At 50.4% G+C, this 23,757-nt stretch overlaps 1 protein-coding gene across 1 annotated transcript in view; it reads left to right on the top strand.

Moving 5' to 3' along the window:
• LOC139418987 (single-strand DNA endonuclease ASTE1-like) overlaps positions 1–23,757 on the top strand; it is a 44,610-nt gene continuing 20,853 nt past the window's right edge. The window contains exons 1-2 of the mRNA XM_071168789.1: positions 1–757; positions 3,886–4,406. Coding sequence (XP_071024890.1) covers positions 7–757; positions 3,886–4,406 — 1,272 coding nt within the window. The 5' untranslated portion in view covers positions 1–6. The remainder of the gene's footprint in view (positions 758–3,885; positions 4,407–23,757) is intronic.

The following is a 23,757-nucleotide window of genomic DNA, read 5'->3' on the forward strand; positions in this document are numbered from 1 at the left end:
CTCATCATGGGTATCAAGGGTTTGGCCAAATTTATAGGTGATCATGGAGAGATTTTAACAAATGATCATTTCAGAAACAGCAAGGTAGTCATAGATGGTTGTAATATCTACCACTCTCTTTATTTGACCTCATGTGTGGATCAGCAGCATGGAGGGGATTATGATGTATTTGAGGACCAGGTCTGCAAGTTCTTTAAGGCGCTGAGAGATTGTAGCATTGAACCGTATGTGATTATAGACGGAGGCTCCGACCACACCGACAAAAAGTTTGAAACTGTCAGAAAACGAGCTGAATCAAAGATCGACACAGCCAACAAGTGGTCCAAGGGGCTTCGAGGGGCCTGGTTAATACCAACCCTTGCCAGACAAGTCTTTAAACAGGTTCTCTCCAGCTTGAATGTGCCGTTCGCACAGGCCCTTTCTGAGGCAGACCAAGAAATAGCCTCACTGGCTCAAAAGTGGAAGTGTCCGGTCCTGTCCAATGACAGTGACTTTTATATTTTTGACATCCAGGCAGGATTTCTTCCCATGTCCCATTTTCAGTGGCAGAACGCGTCAGTGCAACGCTGGAGTCCTCAAAATTACATCCCCTGCAAGCGGTACACCACAACAAGCTTCTGCAGACAAGTCAACATCAACAGACAGCTTCTCCCAGTCTTTGGTGCCATCACAGGAAACGACTATGTCAACTTGGATAAGATGGGCTTTCCCATCAAGTTTGAAGACAGCTTGTCGATGGAACCCAATTGGAAGCGCGGTAAGTTTGAACATTTTACGCGTATACCGAAGTAAACATAACTACTACAGATGCATTTGGGGCGGCAGGTCGTCTAGTGGTTAGAGTGTAGGGACGGCAGGTAGCCTAGTGGTTAGAGTGTAGGGGCGGCAGGTCGTCTAGTGGTTAGAGTGTAGGGACGGCAGGTAGCCTAGTGGTTAGAGCGTTGGGTCAGTAACCAAAAGCTTGCTAGATCGAATTCCCGAGCTGACAAGGTGAAAAAAATCTGTCGTTCTGCCCCTTAACAACACAGTTAACCCACTGTTCCTAGGCCGTCATTGTAAATAGGAATTAGTTCTGAACTGACCTGCCTAGTTAACAAATATTGATATATATACAGTGGGGAGAACAACTATTTGAAACACTGCCGATGTTGCAGGTTTTCCTACTTACAAAGCATGTAGAGGTCTGTAATTTTTTATCGTAGGTACACTTCAACTGTGAGAGACGGAATCTAAAACAAAAATCCAGAAAATCACTCTGTATGATTTTTAAGTAATTAATTTGCATTTTATTGCATGACATAAGTATTTGATCACCTACCAACCAGTAACATGAGGTGATGGGGGCAGATGAATGGCACGACATTGGGCCTCGGAATCTTGTGACGGTATTTCTGTGCATTCAAATTTCCATTGATAAAATTCGATTGTGTTCATTGTCCGTAGCTTATACCTGCCCATACCAACCAACCCAACTAGTTTTGGTTCCAGATCCAGACACCAACCAACCCAGCCAGTTTGGGATCCAGATCCAGATCCAGACACCAACCAACCCAGCCAGTTTGGGATCCAGATCCAGATCCAGACACCAACCAACCCAGGCAGTTTGGGATCCAGATCCAGAGAACAAACAACCCAGCCAGTTTGGGATCCAGATCCAGAGAACAAACAACCCAACCAGTTTGGGTTCCAGATCCAGAGAACAAACAACCCAGACAGTTTGGGATCCAGATCCAGAGAACAAACAACCCAACCAGTTTGGGTTCCAGATCCAGAGAACAACCAACCCAGACAGTTTGGGATCCAGATCCAGAGAACAAACAACCCAACCAGTTTGGGTTCCAGATCCAGAGAACAACCAACCCAGACAGTTTGGGATCCAGATCCAGAGAACAAACAACCCAACCAGTTTGGGTTCCAGATCCAGAGAACAAACAACCCAGACAGTTTGGGATCCAGATCCAGAGAACAAACAACCCAACCAGTTTGGGTTCCAGATCCAGAGAACAACCAACCCAGACAGTTTGGGATCCAGATCCAGAGAACAAACAACCCAACCAGTTTGGGTTCCAGATCCAGAGAACAACCAACCCAGACAGTTTGGGTTCCAGATCCAGAGAACAAACAACCCAACCAGTTTGGGTTCCAGATCCAGAGAACAAACAACCCAACCAGTTTGGGTTCCAGATCCAGAGAACAACCAACCCAGACAGTTTGGGTTCCAGATCCAGAGAACAAACAACCCAACCAGTTTGGGTTCCAGATCCAGAGAACAAACAACCCAACCAGTTTGGGTTCCAGATCCAGAGAACAAACAACCCAGACAGTTTTTACAAATTATGTGCAGCAGCTTGTCTGTTTCATTTCCAAGTCAGATGGAATAGAAAACGTTTTATATAATACATTCCTCCTAATGAGGGCCGATTAAGACCCAAGTTAAGCGCACGTCAATGGAACGTAATTCCTTTTTTATGTACCATTCTCTCTTTGTGTTGTCTGACCATGAATTTAAACATTTCTATTCTGGTTAGAGCCAGTTTGCGCTGTTCTGTGAAGGGAGTAGTACACAGCGTTGTACGAGATCTTCAGTTTCTTGGCAATTTCTCGCATGGAATAGTCTTCATTTCTCAGAACAAGAATAGGCTGACAAGTTTCTGGCCATTTTGAGCCTGTAATCGAACCCACAAATGCTGATGCTCCAGATACTCAACTAGTCTAAAGAAAGACAGTTTTATTATTTCTTTAATCAGTACAACAGTTTTCAACTCTTCTAACATAATGGCGAAAGGGTTTTCTAATGATCAATTAGCCTTTTAAAATGATGAACTTGAATTAGCTAACACAACGTGCCACTGGAACACAGGAGTGATGGTTGCTGATAATGGGCCTCTGTAGCCTATGTAGATATTCCATAACAAATCAACCGTTTCCAGCTCCAATAGTCATTTACAACATTAACAATTTCTACACTGTATTTCTGATCAATTTGATGTTTTTCTTTCAAAAACAAGGACATTTCTAAGTGACCCCAAACTGTTGAACGGTTTTGGATATCATGATTATTTGCATAAATTAGGAGGCCATTGTTTAGCAGTCTCTGCCATGGTGTGCTGCAGCAGTAGGCCTAACAGCAGAAACATTGCTAAACTAATACATTCCTCTCCTGCTAGATGTACAATTAAAGGGGAATTACAGATTTTTTTTACATTTGTTAGCATTTTTTTTTCAGACCTCTACATTTTTCTGTTGATGTGATTTAAGCATTGACATGGACTCAGAACATCAATTTCCGTGTTTTTCTCTCTGAATAATTGTAATATTGAGAGTAAAAAACAGAATTTGGAATAATTCAAAATAACATTTTATAGGGCCCCCTTAGAGTTGTTATTTGACTATTATATATTGCCAGAAAACACATATCTTGTATAAGGAACAGGGGAAGAGTTGCAGGGTTGAGGAGAGGAGAAGAATTTGACGATTTGAAAGCTATTAAAAAAATGAGTAGCTCGTGAAATTCATTTTTCTTTATGTAGCTGTCATGCTAGAAAAGGTTGGAGATCTCTGCTGTACAGGCTTCCTTCTTTTCACTCTGTCAATTAGGTTAGTATTGTGGAATAACTACAATGTTGTTGATCCTCAGTTTTCTCCTATCTCAGCCATTAACGTCACCATTGACCTCAAGGTGAAATCCCTGAGCAGTTTCCTTCCTCTCTGGCAACTGAGTTAGGAAGGATACCCGTATCTTTGTAGTAACTGGGTGTATTGATACACCATCCAAAGTGTAATTAATAACTGGTGTAATTGATGCTCAAAGGTATATTCAATGCCTGCAATATTTTATATATATATATATATATATATGTGTGTTGTTTTTTTGTGCTTGGGAAGGGGTTGTCTTTTTCAACAAGTTGCTGAAATGGCTGGCCAGTTTCCAGGAGAAGCAGGAGGCCTTGGACAATGTGCACCTCCTCATTTGTCATGGGGAAAACAACATGGATGCTGCCCTCCAGGCCCTCTCTCGGGGCATAGAAACATACCAGATTCAACCCGGTTGCCTGGAGCGTTTCTTCAATGATGGCGAGGCTCCTGATGCCGGCCTTCTCCCAGACCATCTGAGTGTCCTTCCAGACTGGACTCTGCTGCCGTTGACGAAGGGGACACTTCCCCCCTACATGATATACATTCTGCAGCATAGGCCAGTGATACAGGGTATCCAAGTGGAAGATCACAGCTTACCCAGTGGGAACATCACCTCTCGGCCCATACGGCAGGCATTCTACGGGCTGCTGCTGGGTGAGGGGAGGGAAGTGGAGGAGTATGACAGGGAAGAAACAAACCTGACCAGCAGCATGGTTACAGCCATCCTGCCCAGTGCTGCACAACAGCTGCAGCTGGACACACTGGATCAGGTATGTCGACATGTGATATAGTATACAGTATATCAGGTATGTAGACGTGTGATGTAGTATACAGTATATCAGGTATGTAGACATGTGATATAGTATACAGTATATCAGGTATGTAGACATGTGATATAGTATACAGTATATCAGGTATGTAGACGTGTGATGTAGTATACAGTATATCAGGTATGTAGACATGTGATATAGTATACAGTATATCAGGTATGTATACATGTGATGTAGTATACAGTATATCAGGTATGTAGACATGTGATATAGTATACAGAAATACACTGCAAGAGGAAGGAAATATTTAACAAAGCTCTGTCAAGTTGTAAATATCGGGACCACTATATACAGACCACTATATACAGACCACTATATACAGACCACCATATACAGACCACTATATACAGACCACTATATACAGACCACTATATACAGACCACTATATACAGACCACTATATAGGGACCACTATATACAGACCACTATATACAGACCACTATATACAGACCACTATATACAGACCACTATATACAGACCACTATATACAGACCACTATATAGGGACCACTATATAGGGACCACTATATAGGGACCACTATATAGGAACCACTATATAGGGACCACTATATAGGACCACTATATAGGGACCACTATGGGGAACGACTATATAGGGATCACTATATAGGGACCACTATATAGGGACCACTATATAGGGACCACTATATAGGAACCACTATATAGGGACCACAATATAGGGACCACTATATAGGGACCACTAGGGACCCAGTTTTCTGTGACATTTTAGTGACAGAGGGCCTGGATACGAAGGCCCCACTTGCATACACACACACACACACACACACACACACACACACACACACACACACACACACACACACACACAAACTCATGAAGGAGTTTCACTTTCATTCACACACAGAGAAAAAAGAAGAATGAACATAGATAAGAGAATTTACATTTATTTAAATAAAATAAGAAAAAAAGAGAAGAAATGAATTGGGACTGAAGTTTATTGTAATGATCATTAAAGGTTAAATATGTTAAATGTTGAAAGTTGAAAACATTGTGAAATATAAAAGGAGGATTAAAGTAGTGCAGTAATGTAGGTTTCTAGCTTGAATTGTAAATCCACAGGACAGAACAGCCAGGCAGGAGGTGGGGGGTTAGTTGGTGCTGAAAATGCCGCATTAGGTGTTAATGCATCATTGGAGCAGGAGTTAGCCACAATGAGTTAGCAGACAGGAAGACTGATGGTAGGTAGAAAGGACTCTCTTTGAGCTGGGAGAACCTGTCGACTGCTGGGACAAGATTTTTGCTTTCGCTTTTTAGCTTGAGATATTTTTAGGTTTTTATTCTACTTGGTTTAAAGTAACATTTTCGGAGGAATCGTTAAGGTGACCTCATTGACAGAAGTGTGTTAATGTAGCTGTTACAGAGTTTTTTTAGACACCAACTGAGGGACTGATCATCTTGAGGGGGAGACAAAGAGCCGTTTATAAATTGTAGAAGGTTTTTCTTGTTATTATTGTCATTAAATATTGTCCTTCTGATAAAATTGTGATCGACAAATAACATTTTATTGGCACATCCCACTAATGGTTTAGTTAAAGGGCGCTGGAGGCATCTATAAAGTTAATTCATGGTTGATTTGATCTTATCATTGATTTGTGATATTGATTTGTGATTGGTTGATTTGTGATATTGATTTGTGATTGGTTAATTTGTGATATTGATTTGTGATTGGTTGATTTGTGATATTGATTTGTGATTGGTTGATTTGTGATATTGATTTGTGATTGGTTGATTTGTGATATTGATTTGTGATTTGTTGATTTGTGATATTGATTTGTGATTGGTTGATTTGTGATATTGATTTGTGATTGGTTGATTGATCTGGGATTTTTTTATGGCTGTTTCTGGAACTTTGAATAAACTTGCTTTATTGTTCTGAAACCCTGTGTCATCAATGAGTTATACCAGTGTTTTTCTCTAGGTTTCTGAAATAGACTTGATCAAATCAAATCAAATGTATTTATATAGCCCTTCGTACATCAGCTGATATCTCAAAGTGCTGTACAGAAACCCAGCCTAAACCCCCCAAACAGCAAGCAATGCAGGTGTAGAAGCACGGTGGCTAGGAAAAACTCCCTAGAAAGGCCAAAACCTAGGAAGAAACCTAGAGAGGAACCAGGCTATGTGGGGTGGCCAGTCCACTTCTGGCTGTGCCGGGTGGAGATTATAACAGAACATGGCCAAGATGTTCAAATGTTCATAAATGACCAGCATGGTCAAATAATAATAATCACAGGCAAAACAGTTGAAACTGGAGCAGCAGCACGACCAGGTGGACTGGGGACAGCAAGGAGTCATCATGCCAGGTAGTCCTGAGGCATGGTCCTAGAGCTCAGGTCCCCCGAGAGAGAGAAAGAAAGAGAGAAAGAGAGAATTAGAGAGAGCATACTTAAATTCACACAGGACACCGGATAGGACAGGAGAAGTACTCCAGATATAACAAACTGACCCCAGCCCCCCGACACATAAACTACTGCAGCATAAATACTGGAGGCTGAGACAGGAGGAGTCAGGAGACACTGTGGCCCCAAGGGGGGGGGGGGGGGGGGGCGTAATTTTAGCATCTGGTTAGTTAGTCTATCGGGAACCTGAGTTGCTGGTATAAAGGAGCCTGAGACCCAACTATAGGTACTGAGTGCATTGGTAGGAGTTATAAGAGGGGCGTGTCTGGACTAAGCCAACCCAGGGGAGGCAGCCCATTCAGTGTGCTGAGGTTGAAACACCACCATGGTAGCCCACACCACCACCACCATGTTAGCCCACACCACCACCATGTTAGCCCACACCACCACCACCACGGTAGCCCACACCACCACCACCACGGTAGCCCACACCACCACCATGGTAGCCCACACAACCACCACCATGTTAGCCCACACCACCATCATGGTAGCCAACAAGTCCACCACCATGGTAGCCCACACCACCACCACCACCACCAACATGTTAGCCCACACAACCACCAACATGGTAGCCCACACCAACAACAACACCAATAACATGGTAGTCCACACCACCACCACCACCACCACCACCAACATGGTAGCCCATACCAACACCACCACCACCATGGTAGCCAACACCAACACCACCACCACCAACATGGTAGCCCACACCACCACCACCACCAACATGGTAGCCCACACCAACACAAACACCACCAACATGGTAGCCCACACCAACACCACCACCATCAAAATGGTAGCCCACACCAACACCACCACCACCAACATGGTAGCCCACACCAACACCACCACAACCAACATGGTAGCCCACACCAACACCACCACCACCACCACCACCAACATTGTAGCCCACACCAACACCACCACCACCAACATGGTAGCCCACACCAACACCACCACCACCACCAACATGGTAGCCCACACCACCACCACCACCATGGTAGCCCACATCACTACCAACACCACCACAACCAACATGGTCACCCACACCACCACCACCACCACCACCACCATGGTAGCCCACACTAACATGGTAGCCCTTACCACCACCACCATCATGGTAGCACACATCAACACCACCACCAACATGGTAGCCTACTCCACCACCACAACCACCACCACCATGGTAGCCCACACCAACATGGTAGCCCACACCACCACCACCACCACGACCATGGTAGCCCACACCAACATGGTAGCCCTTACCACCACCATGGTAGCCCTTACCAACACCACCATGGTAGCCCACATCGCCACCAACATGGTAGCCCACACCAACACCACCACCACCAACATGGTAGCCCACACCACTACCACCATGGTAGCCCACACCACCACCACCAACATGGTAGCCCACACCACCACCACCAACATGGTAGCCCACACCACCACCACCATGGTAGCCCACAACACCACCATGTTAGCCAACTACTCCACCACCATGGTAGTCCACTACTCCACCACCATGGTAGCCCACTACTCCAAAACCATGGTAGCCCACTACTCCACCACCATGGTAGCCCACAACTCTACCACCATGGTAGCCCACACCAATACCATCATGGTAGCTCACAACAAGACCACTATTGTAGCCCACAACAACACCACCATGGTAGTCCACTACTCCACCACCATGTTAGCCTACTACTCCAAAACCATGGTAGCCCACTACTCCACCATCATGGTAGCCCACTACTCCAAAACCATGGTAGTCCACTACTCCACCACCATGGTAGCCCACCACCACCACCATGGTAGCACACAACTCCACCACCATGGTAGCTCACAACAACACCACCATGGTTGCCCACACCACCAACACCACCACCACAGTAGACCACGACACCTCCACCATGTAGCCCACACCACCACCACCATGGTTGCCCACACCACCACCACTGTAGCCCACACCACATCCACCACCACGGTAGCCCACACCACCATCATGGTAGCCCACACCACCACCACCACGGTACTCCACACCACCTCCACCACCATGGTAGCCGACACCACCACCACCATGGTAGCCCACACCGCCACCACCACCAACATGGTAGCCCACACCAACACCACCACCACCAACATTGTAGCCCACACCACCACCACCACCACCTCCACCAACATGGTAGCCCACACCAACACCACCACCACCAACATGGTAGCCCACACCACTACCACCATGGTAGCCCACACCACCACCACCAACATGGTAGCCCACACCACCACCACCATGGTAGCCCACAACACCACCATGTTAGCCAACTACTCCACCACCATGGTAGTCCACTACTCCACCACCATGGTAGCCCACTACTCCAAAACCATGGTAGCCCACTACTCCACCACCATGGTAGCCCACAACTCTACCACCATGGTAGCCCACACCAATACCATCATGGTAGCTCACAACAAGACCACTATTGTAGCCCACAACAACACCACCATGGTAGTCCACTACTCCACCACCATGTTAGCCCACTACTCCAAAACCATGGTAGCCCACTACTCAACCATCATGGTAGCCCACTACTCCACCACCACGGTTGCCCACACCACCACCACAGTAGTCCACGGCGCCATCACCACAGTAGCGCACACTACCACAAACATAATAGCTCACAGCACCACAACCACAGTAGCTCACAGCACCACCACCCCAGTAGACCACAACTCCACCACCATGGTAGCCCACCACCACCACCATGGTAGCACACAACTCCACCACCATGGTAGCTCACAACAACACCACCATGGTTGCCCACACCACCAACACCACCACCACAGTAGACCACGACACCTCCACCATGTTAGCCCACACCACCACCACCATGGTTGCCCACACCACCACCACAGTAGCCCACACCACCTCCACCACCACGGTAGCCCACACCACCACCATGGTAGCCCACACCACCACCACCACGGTACTCCACACCACCTCCACCACCATGGTAGCCGACACCACCACCACCATGGTAGCCCACACCTCCACCACAGTAGCCCACACCACCACCACCATGGTATCCCACACCACCACGGAACATCCTACACCATCACCACCACAGTAGCCCACACAACCACCACCAACAGGTTAGCCCACACCACCACCACACCCATCACCACGGTAGCCCACAACTCCACCACCACGGTAGCCCACAACTCCACCACCATGGTAGCCCACAACACCACCATGTTAGCCAACTACTCCACCACCATGGTAGTCCACTACTCCACCACCATGGTAGCCCACTACTCCAAAACCATGGTAGCCCACTACTCCACCACCATGGTAGCCCACAACTCTACCACCATGGTAGCCCACACCAATACCATCATGGTAGCTCACAACAAGACCACTATTGTAGCCCACAACAACACCATCATGGTAGCCCACTACTCCACCACCACGGTTGCCCACACCACCACCACAGTAGTCCACGGCGCCATCACCACAGTAGCCCACACTACCACAAACATAGTAGCTCACAGCACCACAACCACAGTAGCTCACAGCACCACCACCCCAGTAGACCACAACTCCACCACCATGGTAGCCCACCACCACCACCATGGTAGCACACAACTCCACCACCATGGTAGCTCACAACAACACCACCATGGTTGCCCACACCACCAACACCACCACCACAGTAGACCACGACACCTCCACCATGTTAGCCCACACCACCACCACCACCACACTACCACAAACATAGTAGCTCACAGCACCACAACCACAGTAGCTCACAGCACCACCACCCCAGTAGACCACAACTCCACCACCATGGTTGCCCACACCACCACCACAGTAGCCCACACCACCTCCACCACCACGGTAGCCCACACCACCACCATGGTAGCCCACACCACCACCACCACGGTACTCCACACCACCTCCACCACCATGGTAGCCGACACCACCACCACCATGGTAGCCCACAGCTCCACCACAGTAGCCCACACCACCACCACCATGGTATCCCACACCACCACGGAACATCCTACACCATCACCTCCACAGTAGCCCACACAACCACCACCAACAGGTTAGCCCACACCACCACCACACCCATCACCATGGTAGCCCTCACCACCACCACCACGGTAGTTCAAACCACCATCACAGTCGTCCACACCACCATCATGGTAGCCCACACCACCTCCACCACCACGGTAGCCCACACCACCACCACCACCACGGTAACCCACACTACCACCATGGTAGCCCACACCACCTCCACCATGGTAGCCCACACCACTACCACAGTAGCCCACACCACCACCACCACGGAATATCCCACACCACCACCACCACGGTAGTTCACACCACCACCACGGTAGCCCACACATCCACCAATACGTTAGCCCACACCACCACCACCATGGTAGCCCTTACCACCACCACCATGGTAGCCCACACCACCACCACCACCAACATGGTAGCCCTCACCAACACAAACACCACCAACATGGTAGCCCACACCAACACCACCACCACCAAAATGGTAGCCCACACCAACACCACCACCACCAACATGGTAGCCCACACCAACACCACCACATCCAACATGGTAGCCCACACCAACACCACCACCACCACCACCAACATTTTAGCCCACACCAACACCACCACCACCAACATGGTAGCCCACACAACCACCACCACCACCACCACCACCATGGTAGCCCACACCAACACCACCACAACCAACATGGTAGCCCACACCAACACCACCACCACCACCACCAACATTGTAGCCCACACCAACACCACCACCACCAACATGGTAGCCCACACCAACACCACCACCACCACCAACATGGTAGCCGACACCACCACCACCATGGTAGCCCACACCTCCACCACAGTAGCCCACACCACCACCACCATGGTATCCCACACCACCACGGAACATCCTACACCATCACCACCACATTAGCCCACACAACCACCACCAACAGGTTAGCCCACACCACCACCACACCCATCACCACGGTAGCCCACAACTCCACCACCACGGTAGCCCACAACTCCACCACCATGGTAGCCCACAACACCACCATGTTAGCCAACTACTCCACCACCATGGTAGTCCACTACTCCACCACCATGGTAGCCCACTACTCCAAAACCATGGTAGCCCACTACTACACCACCATGGTAGCCCACAACTCTACCACCATGGTAGCCCACACCAACACCATCATGGTAGCTCACAACAAGACCACTATTGTAGCCCACAACAACACCACCATGGTAGCCCACAACAACACCATCATGGTAGCCCACTACTCCACCACCACGGTTGCCCACACCACCACCACAGTAGTCCACGGCGCCATCACCACAGTAGCCCACACTACCACAAACATAGTAGCTCACAGCACCACAACCACAGTAGCTCACAGCACCACCACCCCAGAAGATCACAACTCCACCACCATGGTAGCCCACCACCACCACCATGGTAGCACACAACTCCACCACCATGGTAGCTCACAACAACACCACCATGGTTGCCCACACCACCACCACTGTAGCCCACACCACCTCCACCACCATGGTAGCCCACACCACCACCATGGTAGCCCACACCACCACCACGGTACTCCACACCACCTCCACCACCATGGTAGCCGACACCACCACCACCATGGTAGCCCACACCTCCACCACAGTAGCCCACACCACCACCACCACCACCAACATGGTAGCCCACACCACTACCACCATGGTAGCCCACACCACCACCACCAACATGGTAGCCCACACCACCACCACCATGGTAGCCCACACCACCACCACCATGGTAGCCCACACCACCACCACCAACATGGTAGCCCACACAACAATCAGAAACTTTCTGTTAAAAAACAATGAAGACCTATGAATCCATGCTTTTGTCACATCTAGGTTAGACTACTGCAATGCTCTACTTTCTGGATACCCGGATAAAGCACTAAATAAACTTCAGTTAGTGCTAAACACGGCTGCTAGAATCCTGACTATAACCCCAAAATGTGATCATATTACTCCAGTGCTAGCCTCTCTACACTGGCTTCCTGTCAAGGGCTGATTTCAAGGTTTTACAGCTGAACTACAAAGCATTACATGGGCTCCGACCTATCTTTCCAATTCCGTCCTGCCGTACATACCTACACATATGCTACGGTCACAAGACGCAGGCCTCCTTACTGACCCTAGAATTTATTAGCAAACAGCTGGAGGCAGGGCTTTCTCCTATAGAGCTCAATTTTTATGGAAAGGTCTGCTTATCCATGTGAGAGACGCAGACTCGGTCTCAACCTTTAAGTCTTTTTTGAAAACTCATCTCATCAGTAGGTCCTATGATTGAGTGTAGTCTGGTCCAGGAGGGTGAAGGCGAACGGAAAGGCACTGGAGCAACAAACCGTCCTTGCTGTCTCTGCCTGGCCGGTTCCCCTCTCTCCACTGGCATTCTCTGCCTCTAACCCTATTACGGGGGCTGAGTCACTGGTTTACTGGTGCTCTTCCATGCCGACCAAAGGAGGGGTGGGTCACTTGAGTGGGTTGAGTCACTGACGTGATCTTCCTGTCCGGGTTGGCGCCCCCCCCCCCCTCGGGTTCGTGTCGTATGGAAGACAAGGCTATACTCGGCCTTGTCTCAGGATAGTAAGTTGGTGGTTGAAGATATCCCTCTAGTGGTGTGGGGGCTGTGCTTTGGCAAAGTGGGTGGGGTTATATCCTGCCTGTTTGGCCCTGTCTGGGGGTATCGTCGGATGGGGCCACAGTGTCTCCTGACCCCTCCTGTCTCAGCTTGCAGTATTTATGCTGCAATAGTTTGTGTCGGGGGGCTAGGGTCAGTCTGTTATATCTAGAGTATTTCTCCTGTCTTATCCGGTGTCCTGTGTGAATTTAAGTATGCTCTCTCTCTCCTCTCTCGCACACCAGCATGGTAGCCCACATCACCAGCACCACCACGACCAGCATGGTAGCCCACACCACCACCACCATGGTAGCCCACAGCACCACCACCACCACAGTAGCCCACAACACCACCACCACGGTAGCCCACACCACCACCACCACGGTAGCCCACACCACGACCACAGTAGCCCATACCTCCACCACCACGGTAGCCCACAACACCACCATCAGAAACCTAAACTAAATACAGGCCTTTGCCAACCCACCCAACCAGTTTATACAAACAGTATGCAGCAGTTAATCTGTTATGGAGGTTTCATGTCCAAATACAATGGAACAGAAACTATACAAGGTAAGTCAGTTACCTGACAGTGTCTAAGTCATCATGTGTGATGACCACTGTTTGCATAATACATTCCTCCTCCAGGGCGTTTGCCTGTTAGGTTTTCGGAAAGGGAAACTTAACAAAAGAGAAACCAATCCATTGTAATGATGCTGTAGATAGTCATGTGACTGTACGTCTTCACTCCGTGTCCTCCTGTATTTTAAGTTAATGAACCTTTAACCCTTTGACCTGTTACTCCATCTCCTCCTGTGATTTAACTGTCACACCAACATAGTAGCCCACATCACCCTCACGCTAGCAGACACGACCACCACCACCATCGTAGCCCTTACAACCACAGTAGCCCACACCACCACCTCCTCCATGGTAGTCCACACCATTACCACCACTACCACCATGGTAGTCCACACCACTACCACCACTACCACCATGGTAGCCCACACCACTACCACCATGGTAGCCCACACCATTACCACCACTACCACCATCGTAGCCCTTACAACCACAGTAGCCCACACCACCAGCACTTCCATGGTAGCCTACACCGTTACCACCACTACCACCATGGTAGTCCACACCATTACCACCACTACCACCATGGTAGCCCACACCACTACCACCACCACCGCCGTGTTAGCCCACACCAATAGCACCACCACCACCACCACCACCACCACCATGGTAGCCCACACAACCACAGCCATCATCACCTCAATAGCCCACAACACCACTACCACCATCTTCTCCTGTGATACACCACCACCTCCATGGTAGCCCACACCAATACCACCACCACCACCACCGTGGTAGCCCACACCAATAGCACCACCACCACCACCACATCCATGGTAGCCCACATCACCACCACCACCACGGTAGCCCACACCACCACCACCACCATGGTATTCAACAACACCACCACCACCAACATGGTAGCCTACAATACCACCACCATGGTAGCCAACAACACCAGCACCACCACCATGGTAGCCTACAACACCACCACCACCGTGGTAGCCCACTCCAATAGCACCACCACCACCACCACATCCATGGTAGCCCACATCACCACCACCACCACCACGGTAGCCCACACCACCACCACCACCATGGTATTCAACAACACCAGCACCACCACCACGGTAGCCCACACCACCACCACCACCATGGTAGCCAACAACACCACCACCACCACCACAGTAGCCCACACCACAACCACCATGGTATCCGACAACACCACCACCATGGTAGCCCACACCACCACCACCACGGTAGCCCACACCACCACCACCACGGTAGCCCACACCACCACCATGGTAGCCCACACCACCACCACGGTACTCCACAACACCTCCACCACCATGGTAGCCGACACCACCACCACCATGGTAGCCCACACCTCCACCACAGTAGCCCACACTACCACCACCACCACCAACATGGTAGCCCACACCACTACCACCATGGTAGCCCACACCACCACCACCAACATGGTAGCCCACACCACCACCACCATGGTAGCCCACACCACCACCACCATGGTAGCCCACACCACCACCACCATGGTAGCCCACACCACCACCACCAACATGGTAGCCCACACAACAATCAGAAACTTTCTGTTAAAAAACAATGAAGAACTATGAATCCATGCTTTTGTCACATCTAGGTTAGACTACTGCAATGCTCTACTTTCTGGATACCCGGATAAAGCACTAAATAAACTTCAGTTAGTGCTAAACACGGCTGCTAGAATCCTGACTATAACCCCAAAATGTGATCATATTACTCCAGTGCTAGCCTCTCTACACTGGCTTCCTGTCAAGGGCTGATTTCAAGGTTTTACAGCTGAACTACAAAGCATTACATGGGCTCCGACCTATCTTTCCAATTCCGTCCTGCCGTACATACCTACACATATGCTACGGTCACAAGACGCAGGCCTCCTTACTGACCCTAGAATTTATTAGCAAACAGCTGGAGGCAGGGCTTTCTCCTATAGAGCTCAATTTTTATGGAAAGGTCTGCTTATCCATGTGAGAGACGCAGACTCGGTCTCAACCTTTAAGTCTTTTTTGAAAACTCATCTCATCAGTAGGTCCTATGATTGAGTGTAGTCTGGTCCAGGAGGGTGAAGGCGAACGGAAAGGCACTGGAGCAACGAACCGTCCTTGCTGTCTCTGCCTGGCCGGTTCCCCTCTCTCCACTGGCATTCTCTGCCTCTAACCCTATTACGGGGGCTGAGTCACTGGTTTACTGCTGCTCTTCCATGCCGACCAAAGGAGGGGTGGGTCACTTGAGTGGGTTGAGTCACTGACGTGATCTTCCTGTCCGGGTTGGCGCCCCCCCCCCCTCGGGTTCGTGTCGTATGGAAGACAAGGCTATACTCGGCCTTGTCTCAGGATAGTAAGTTGGTGGTTGAAGATATCCCTCTAGTGGTGTGGGGGCTGTGCTTTGGCAAAGTGGGTGGGGTTATATCCTGCCTGTTTGGCCCTGTCTGGGGGTATCGTCGGATGGGGCCACAGTGTCTCCTCACCCCTCCTGTCTCAGCTTGCAGTATTTATGCTGCAATAGTTTGTGTCGGGGGGCTAGGGTCAGTCTGTTATATCTAGAGTATTTCTCCTGTCTTATCCGGTGTCCTGTGTGAATTTAAGTATGCTCTCTCTCTCCTCTCTCGCACACCAGCATGGTAGCCCACATCACCAGCACCACCACGACCAGCATGGTAGCCCACACCACCACCACCACCACGGTAGCCCACAACTCCACCAGCATGGTAGCCCACAACTCCACCAGCATGGTAGCCCACACCACCACCACCATGGTAGCCCACAGCAACACCACCACCACAGTAGCCCACAACACCACCACCACGGTAGCCCACACCACCACCACCACGGTAGCCCACACCACGACCACAGTAGCCCATACCTCCACCACCACGGTAGCCCACAACACCACTATCAGAAACCTAAACTAAATTCAGGCCTTTGCCAACCCACCCAACCAGTTTATACAAACAGTATGCAGCAGTTAATCTGTTATGGAGGTTTCATGTCCAAATACAATGGAACAGAAACTATACAAGGTAAGTCAGTTACCTGACAGTGTCTAAGTCATCATGTGTGATGACCACTGTTTGCATAATACATTCCTCCTCCAGGGCGTTTGCCTGTTAGGTTTTCGGAAAGGGAAACTTAACAAAAGAGAAACCAATCCATTGTAATGATGCTGTAGATAGTCATGTGACTGTACGTCTTCACTCCGTGTCCTCCTTTATTTTAAGTTAATTAACCTTTAACCCTTTGACCTGTTACTCCATCTCCTCCTGTGATTTAACTGTCACACCAACATAGTAGCCCACATCACCCTCACGCTAGCAGACACCACCACCACCACCATCGTAGCCCTTACAACCACAGTAGCCCACACCACCACCTCCTCCATGGTAGTCCACACCATTACCACCACTACCACCATGGTAGTCCACACCACTACCACCACTACCACCATGGTAGCCAACACCATTACCACCACCACCACCATCGTAGCCCTTACAACCACAGTAGCCCACACCACCAGCACCTCCATGGTAGCCCACACCGTTACCACCACTACCACCATGGTAGTCCACACCACTACCACCACTACCACCATGGTAGTCCACACCATTACCACCACTACCACCATGGTAGTCCACACCACTTCCACCACTACCACCATGGTAGTCCACACCATTACCACCACTACCACCATGGTAGTCCACACCACTACCACCACTACCACCACTACCACCACGGTAGCCCACACCATTACCACCACTACCACCATGGTAGCCCACACCACTACCACCATGGTAGCCCACACCATTACCACCACCACCATCGTCGTAGCCCTTACAACCACAGTAGCCCACACCACCAGCACCTCCATGGTAGCCCACACCGTTACCACCACTACCACCATGGTAGTCCACACCATTACCACCACTACCACCATGGTAGCCCACACCACTACCACCACCACCACCGTGTTAGCCCACACCAATAGCACCACCACCACCACCACCACCACCACCACCATGGTAGCCCACACAACCACAGCCATCATCACCTCAATAGCCCACAACACCACTACCACCATCTTCTCCTGTGATACACCACCACCTCCATGGTAGCCCACACCAATACCACCACCACCACCGTGGTAGCCCACACCAATAGCACCACCACCACCACCACATCCATGGTAGCCCACATCACCACCACCACCACCACGGTAGCCCACACCACCACCACCACCATGGTATTCAACAACACCACCACCACCAACATGGTAGCCTACAATACCACCACCATGGTAGCCAACAACACCAGCACCACCACCATGGTAGCCTACAACACCACCACCACCGTGGTAGCCCACTCCAATAGCACCACCACCACCACCACATCCATGGTAGCCCACATCACCACCACCACCACCACGGTAGCCCACACCACCACCACCACCATGGTATTCAACAACACCACCACCACCAACATGGTAGCCTACAACACCACCACCATGGTAGCCAACAACACCAGCACCACCACCATGGTAGCCTACAACACCACCACCACCAACATGGTAACCAACAACACCACCTCCCCGGTAGCCTTCACAACCACCACCTCCATGGTAGCCAACAACACCACCACCACCACCACAGTAGCCCACACCACAACCACCATGGTAGCCGACAACACCACCACCATGGTAGCCCACACCACCACCACCATGGTAGCCCACACCACCACCACCACGGTAGCCCACACCACCACCATGGTAGCCCACACCACCACCACGGTACTCCACAACACCTCCACCACCATGGTAGCCGACACCACCACCACCATGGTAGCCCACACTTCCACCACAGTAGCCCACACCACCACCACCACCACCAACATGGTAGCCCACACCACTACCACCATGGTAGCCCACACCACCACCACCAACATGGTAGCCCACACCACCACCACCATGGTAGCCCACACCACCACCACCATGGTAGCCCACACCACCACCACCATGGTAGCCCACACCACCACCACCATGGTAGCCCACACCACCACCACCAACATGGTAGCCCACACAACAATCAGAAACTTTCTGTTAAAAAACAATGAAGAACTATGAATCCATGCTTTTGTCACATCTAGGTTAGACTACTGCAATGCTCTACTTTCTGGATACCCGGATAAAGCACTAAATAAACTTCAGTTAGTGCTAAACACGGCTGCTAGAATCCTGACTATAACCCCAAAATGTGATCATATTACTCCAGTGCTAGCCTCTCTACACTGGCTTCCTGTCAAGGGCTGATTTCAAGGTTTTACAGCTGAACTACAAAGCATTACATGGGCTCCGACCTATCTTTCCAATTCCGTCCTGCCGTACATACCTACACATATGCTACGGTCACAAGACGCAGGCCTACTTACTGACCCTAGAATTTATTAGCAAACAGCTGGAGGCAGGGCTTTCTCCTATAGAGCTCAATTTTTATGGAAAGGTCTGCTTATCCATGTGAGAGACGCAGACTCGGTCTCAACCTTTAAGTCTTTTTTGAAAACTCATCTCATCAGTAGGTCCTATGATTGAGTGTAGTCTGGTCCAGGAGGGTGAAGGCGAACGGAAAGGCACTGGAGCAACGAACCGTCCTTGCTGTCTCTGCCTGGCCGGTTCCCCTCTCTCCACTGGCATTCTCTGCCTCTAACCCTATTACGGGGGCTGAGTCACTGGTTTACTGGTGCTCTTCCATGCCGACCAAAGGAGGGGTGGGTCACTTGAGTGGGTTGAGTCACTGACGTGATCTTCCTGTCCGGGTTGGCGCCCCCCCCCCCCCCCTCGGGTTCGTGTCGTATGGAAGACAAGGCTATACTCGGCCTTGTCTCAGGATAGTAAGTTGGTGGTTGAAGATATCCCTCTAGTGGTGTGGGGGCTGTGCTTTGGCAAAGTGGGTGGGGTTATATCCTGCCTGTTTGGCCCTGTCTGGGGGTATCGTCGGATGGGGCCACAGTGTCTCCTGACCCCTCCTGTCTCAGCTTGCAGTATTTATGCTGCAATAGTTTGTGTCGGGGGGCTAGGGTCAGTCTGTTATATCTAGAGTATTTCTCCTGTCTTATCCGGTGTCCTGTGTGAATTTAAGTATGCTCTCTCTCTCCTCTCTCGCACACCAGCATGGTAGCCCACATCACCAGCACCACCACGACCAGCATGGTAGCCCACACCACCACCACCATGGTAGCCCACAGCACCACCACCACCACAGTAGCCCACAACACCACCACCACGGTAGCCCACACCACCACCACCACGGTAGCCCACACCACGACCACAGTAGCCCATACCTCCACCACCACGGTAGCCCACAACACCACCATCAGAAACCTAAACTAAATACAGGCCTTTGCCAACCCACCCAACCAGTTTATACAAACAGTATGCAGCAGTTAATCTGTTATGGAGGTTTCATGTCCAAATACAATGGAACAGAAACTATACAAGGTAAGTCAGTTACCTGACAGTGTCTAAGTCATCATGTGTGATGACCACTGTTTGCATAATACATTCCTCCTCCAGGGCGTTTGCCTGTTAGGTTTTCGGAAAGGGAAACTTAACAAAAGAGAAACCAATCCATTGTAATGATGCTGTAGATAGTCATGTGACTGTACGTCTTCACTCCGTGTCCTCCTGTATTTTAAGTTAATTAACCTTTAACCCTTTGACCTGTTACTCCATCTCCTCCTGTGATTTAACTGTCACACCAACATAGTAGCCCACATCACCCTCACGCTAGCAGACACGACCACCACCACCATCGTAGCCCTTACAACCACAGTAGCCCACACCACCACCTCCTCCATGGTAGTCCACACCATTACCACCACTACCACCATGGTAGTCCACACCACTACCACCACTACCACCATGGTAGCCCACACCACTACCACCATGGTAGCCCACACCATTACCACCACTACCACCATCGTAGCCCTTACAACCACAGTAGCCCACACCACCAGCACTTCCATGGTAGCCTACACCGTTACCACCACTACCACCATGGTAGTCCACACCATTACCACCACTACCACCATGGTAGCCCACACCACTACCACCACCACCGCCGTGTTAGCCCACACCAATAGCACCACCACCACCACCACCACCACCACCATGGTAGCCCACACAACCACAGCCATCATCACCTCAATAGCCCACAACACCACTACCACCATCTTCTCCTGTGATACACCACCACCTCCATGGTAGCCCACACCAATACCACCACCACCACCACCGTGGTAGCCCACACCAATAGCACCACCACCACATCCATGGTAGCCCACATCACCACCACCACCACGGTAGCCCACACGACCACCACCACCATGGTATTCAACAACACCACCACCACCAACATGGTAGCCTACAATACCACCACCATGGTAGCCAACAACACCAGCACCACCACCATGGTAGCCTACAACACCACCACCACCGTGGTAGCCCACTCCAATAGCACCACCACCACCACCACATCCATGGTAGCCCACATCACCACCACCACCACCACGGTAGCCCACACCACCACCACCACCATGGTATTCAACAACACCAGCACCACCACCACGGTAGCCCACACCACCACCACCACCATGGTAGCCAACAACACCACCACCACCACCACAGTAGCCCACACCACAACCACCATGGTAGCCGACAACACCACCACCATGGTAGCCCACACCACCACCACCTCGGTAGCCCACACCACCACCACCACGGTAGCCCACACCACCACCATGGTAGCCCACACCACCACCACGGTACTCCACAACACCTCCACCACCATGGTAGCCGACACCACCACCACCATGGTAGCCCACACCTCCACCACAGTAGCCCACACCACCACCACCACCACCAACATGGTAGCCCACACCACCACCACCATGGTAGCCCACACCACCACCACCAACATGGTAGCCCACACAACAATCAGAAACTTTCTGTTAAAAAACAATGAAGAACTATGAATCCATGCTTTTGTCACATCTAGGTTAGACTACTGCAATGCTCTACTTTCTGGATACCCGGATAAAGCACTAAATAAACTTCAGTTAGTGCTAAACACGGCTGCTAGAATCCTGACTATAACCCCAAAATGTGATCATATTACTCCAGTGCTAGCCTCTCTACACTGGCTTCCTGTCAAGGGCTGATTTCAAGGTTTTACAGCTGAACTACAAAGCATTACATGGGCTCCGACCTATCTTTCCAATTCCGTCCTGCCGTACATACCTACACATATGCTACGGTCACAAGACGCAGGCCTCCTTACTGACCCTAGAATTTATTAGCAAACAGCTGGAGGCAGGGCTTTCTCCTATAGAGCTCAATTTTTATGGAAAGGTCTGCTTATCCATGTGAGAGACGCAGACTCGGTCTCAACCTTTAAGTCTTTTTTGAAAACTCATCTCATCAGTAGGTCCTATGATTGAGTGTAGTCTGGTCCAGGAGGGTGAAGGCGAACGGAAAGGCACTGGAGCAACGAACCGTCCTTGCTGTCTCTGCCTGGCCGGTTCCCCTCTCTCCACTGGCATTCTCTGCCTCTAACCCTATTACGGGGGCTGAGTCACTGGTTTACTGCTGCTCTTCCATGCCGACCAAAGGAGGGGTGGGTCACTTGAGTGGGTTGAGTCACTGACGTGATCTTCCTGTCCGGGTTGGCGCCCCCCCCCCCTCGGGTTCGTGTCGTATGGAAGACAAGGCTATACTCGGCCTTGTCTCAGGATAGTAAGTTGGTGGTTGAAGATATCCCTCTAGTGGTGTGGGGGCTGTGCTTTGGCAAAGTGGGTGGGGTTATATCCTGCCTGTTTGGCCCTGTCTGGGGGTATCGTCGGATGGGGCCACAGTGTCTCCTCACCCCTCCTGTCTCAGCTTGCAGTATTTATGCTGCAATAGTTTGTGTCGGGGGGCTAGGGTCAGTCTGTTATATCTAGAGTATTTCTCCTGTCTTATCCGGTGTCCTGTGTGAATTTAAGTATGCTCTCTCTCTCCTCTCTCGCACACCAGCATGGTAGCCCACATCACCAGCACCACCACGACCAGCATGGTAGCCCACACCACCACCACCACAACGGTAGCCCACAACTCCACCAGCATGGTAGCCCACAACTCCACCAGCATGGTAGCCCACACCACCACCACCATGGTAGCCCACAGCAACACCACCACCACAGTAGCCCACAACACCACCACCACGGTAGCCCACACCACCACCACCACGGTAGCCCACACCACGACCACAGTAGCCCATACCTCCACCACCACGGTAGCCCACAACACCACTATCAGAAACCTAAACTAAATTCAGGCCTTTGCCAACCCACCCAACCAGTTTATACAAACAGTATGCAGCAGTTAATCTGTTATGGAGGTTTCATGTCCAAATACAATGGAACAGAAACTATACAAGGTAAGTCAGT

Source organism: Oncorhynchus clarkii, chromosome 2 (genome assembly GCF_045791955.1).
Source record: "Oncorhynchus clarkii lewisi isolate Uvic-CL-2024 chromosome 2, UVic_Ocla_1.0, whole genome shotgun sequence".
NCBI classification, from domain to species: Eukaryota; Metazoa; Chordata; class Actinopteri; order Salmoniformes; family Salmonidae; genus Oncorhynchus; species Oncorhynchus clarkii.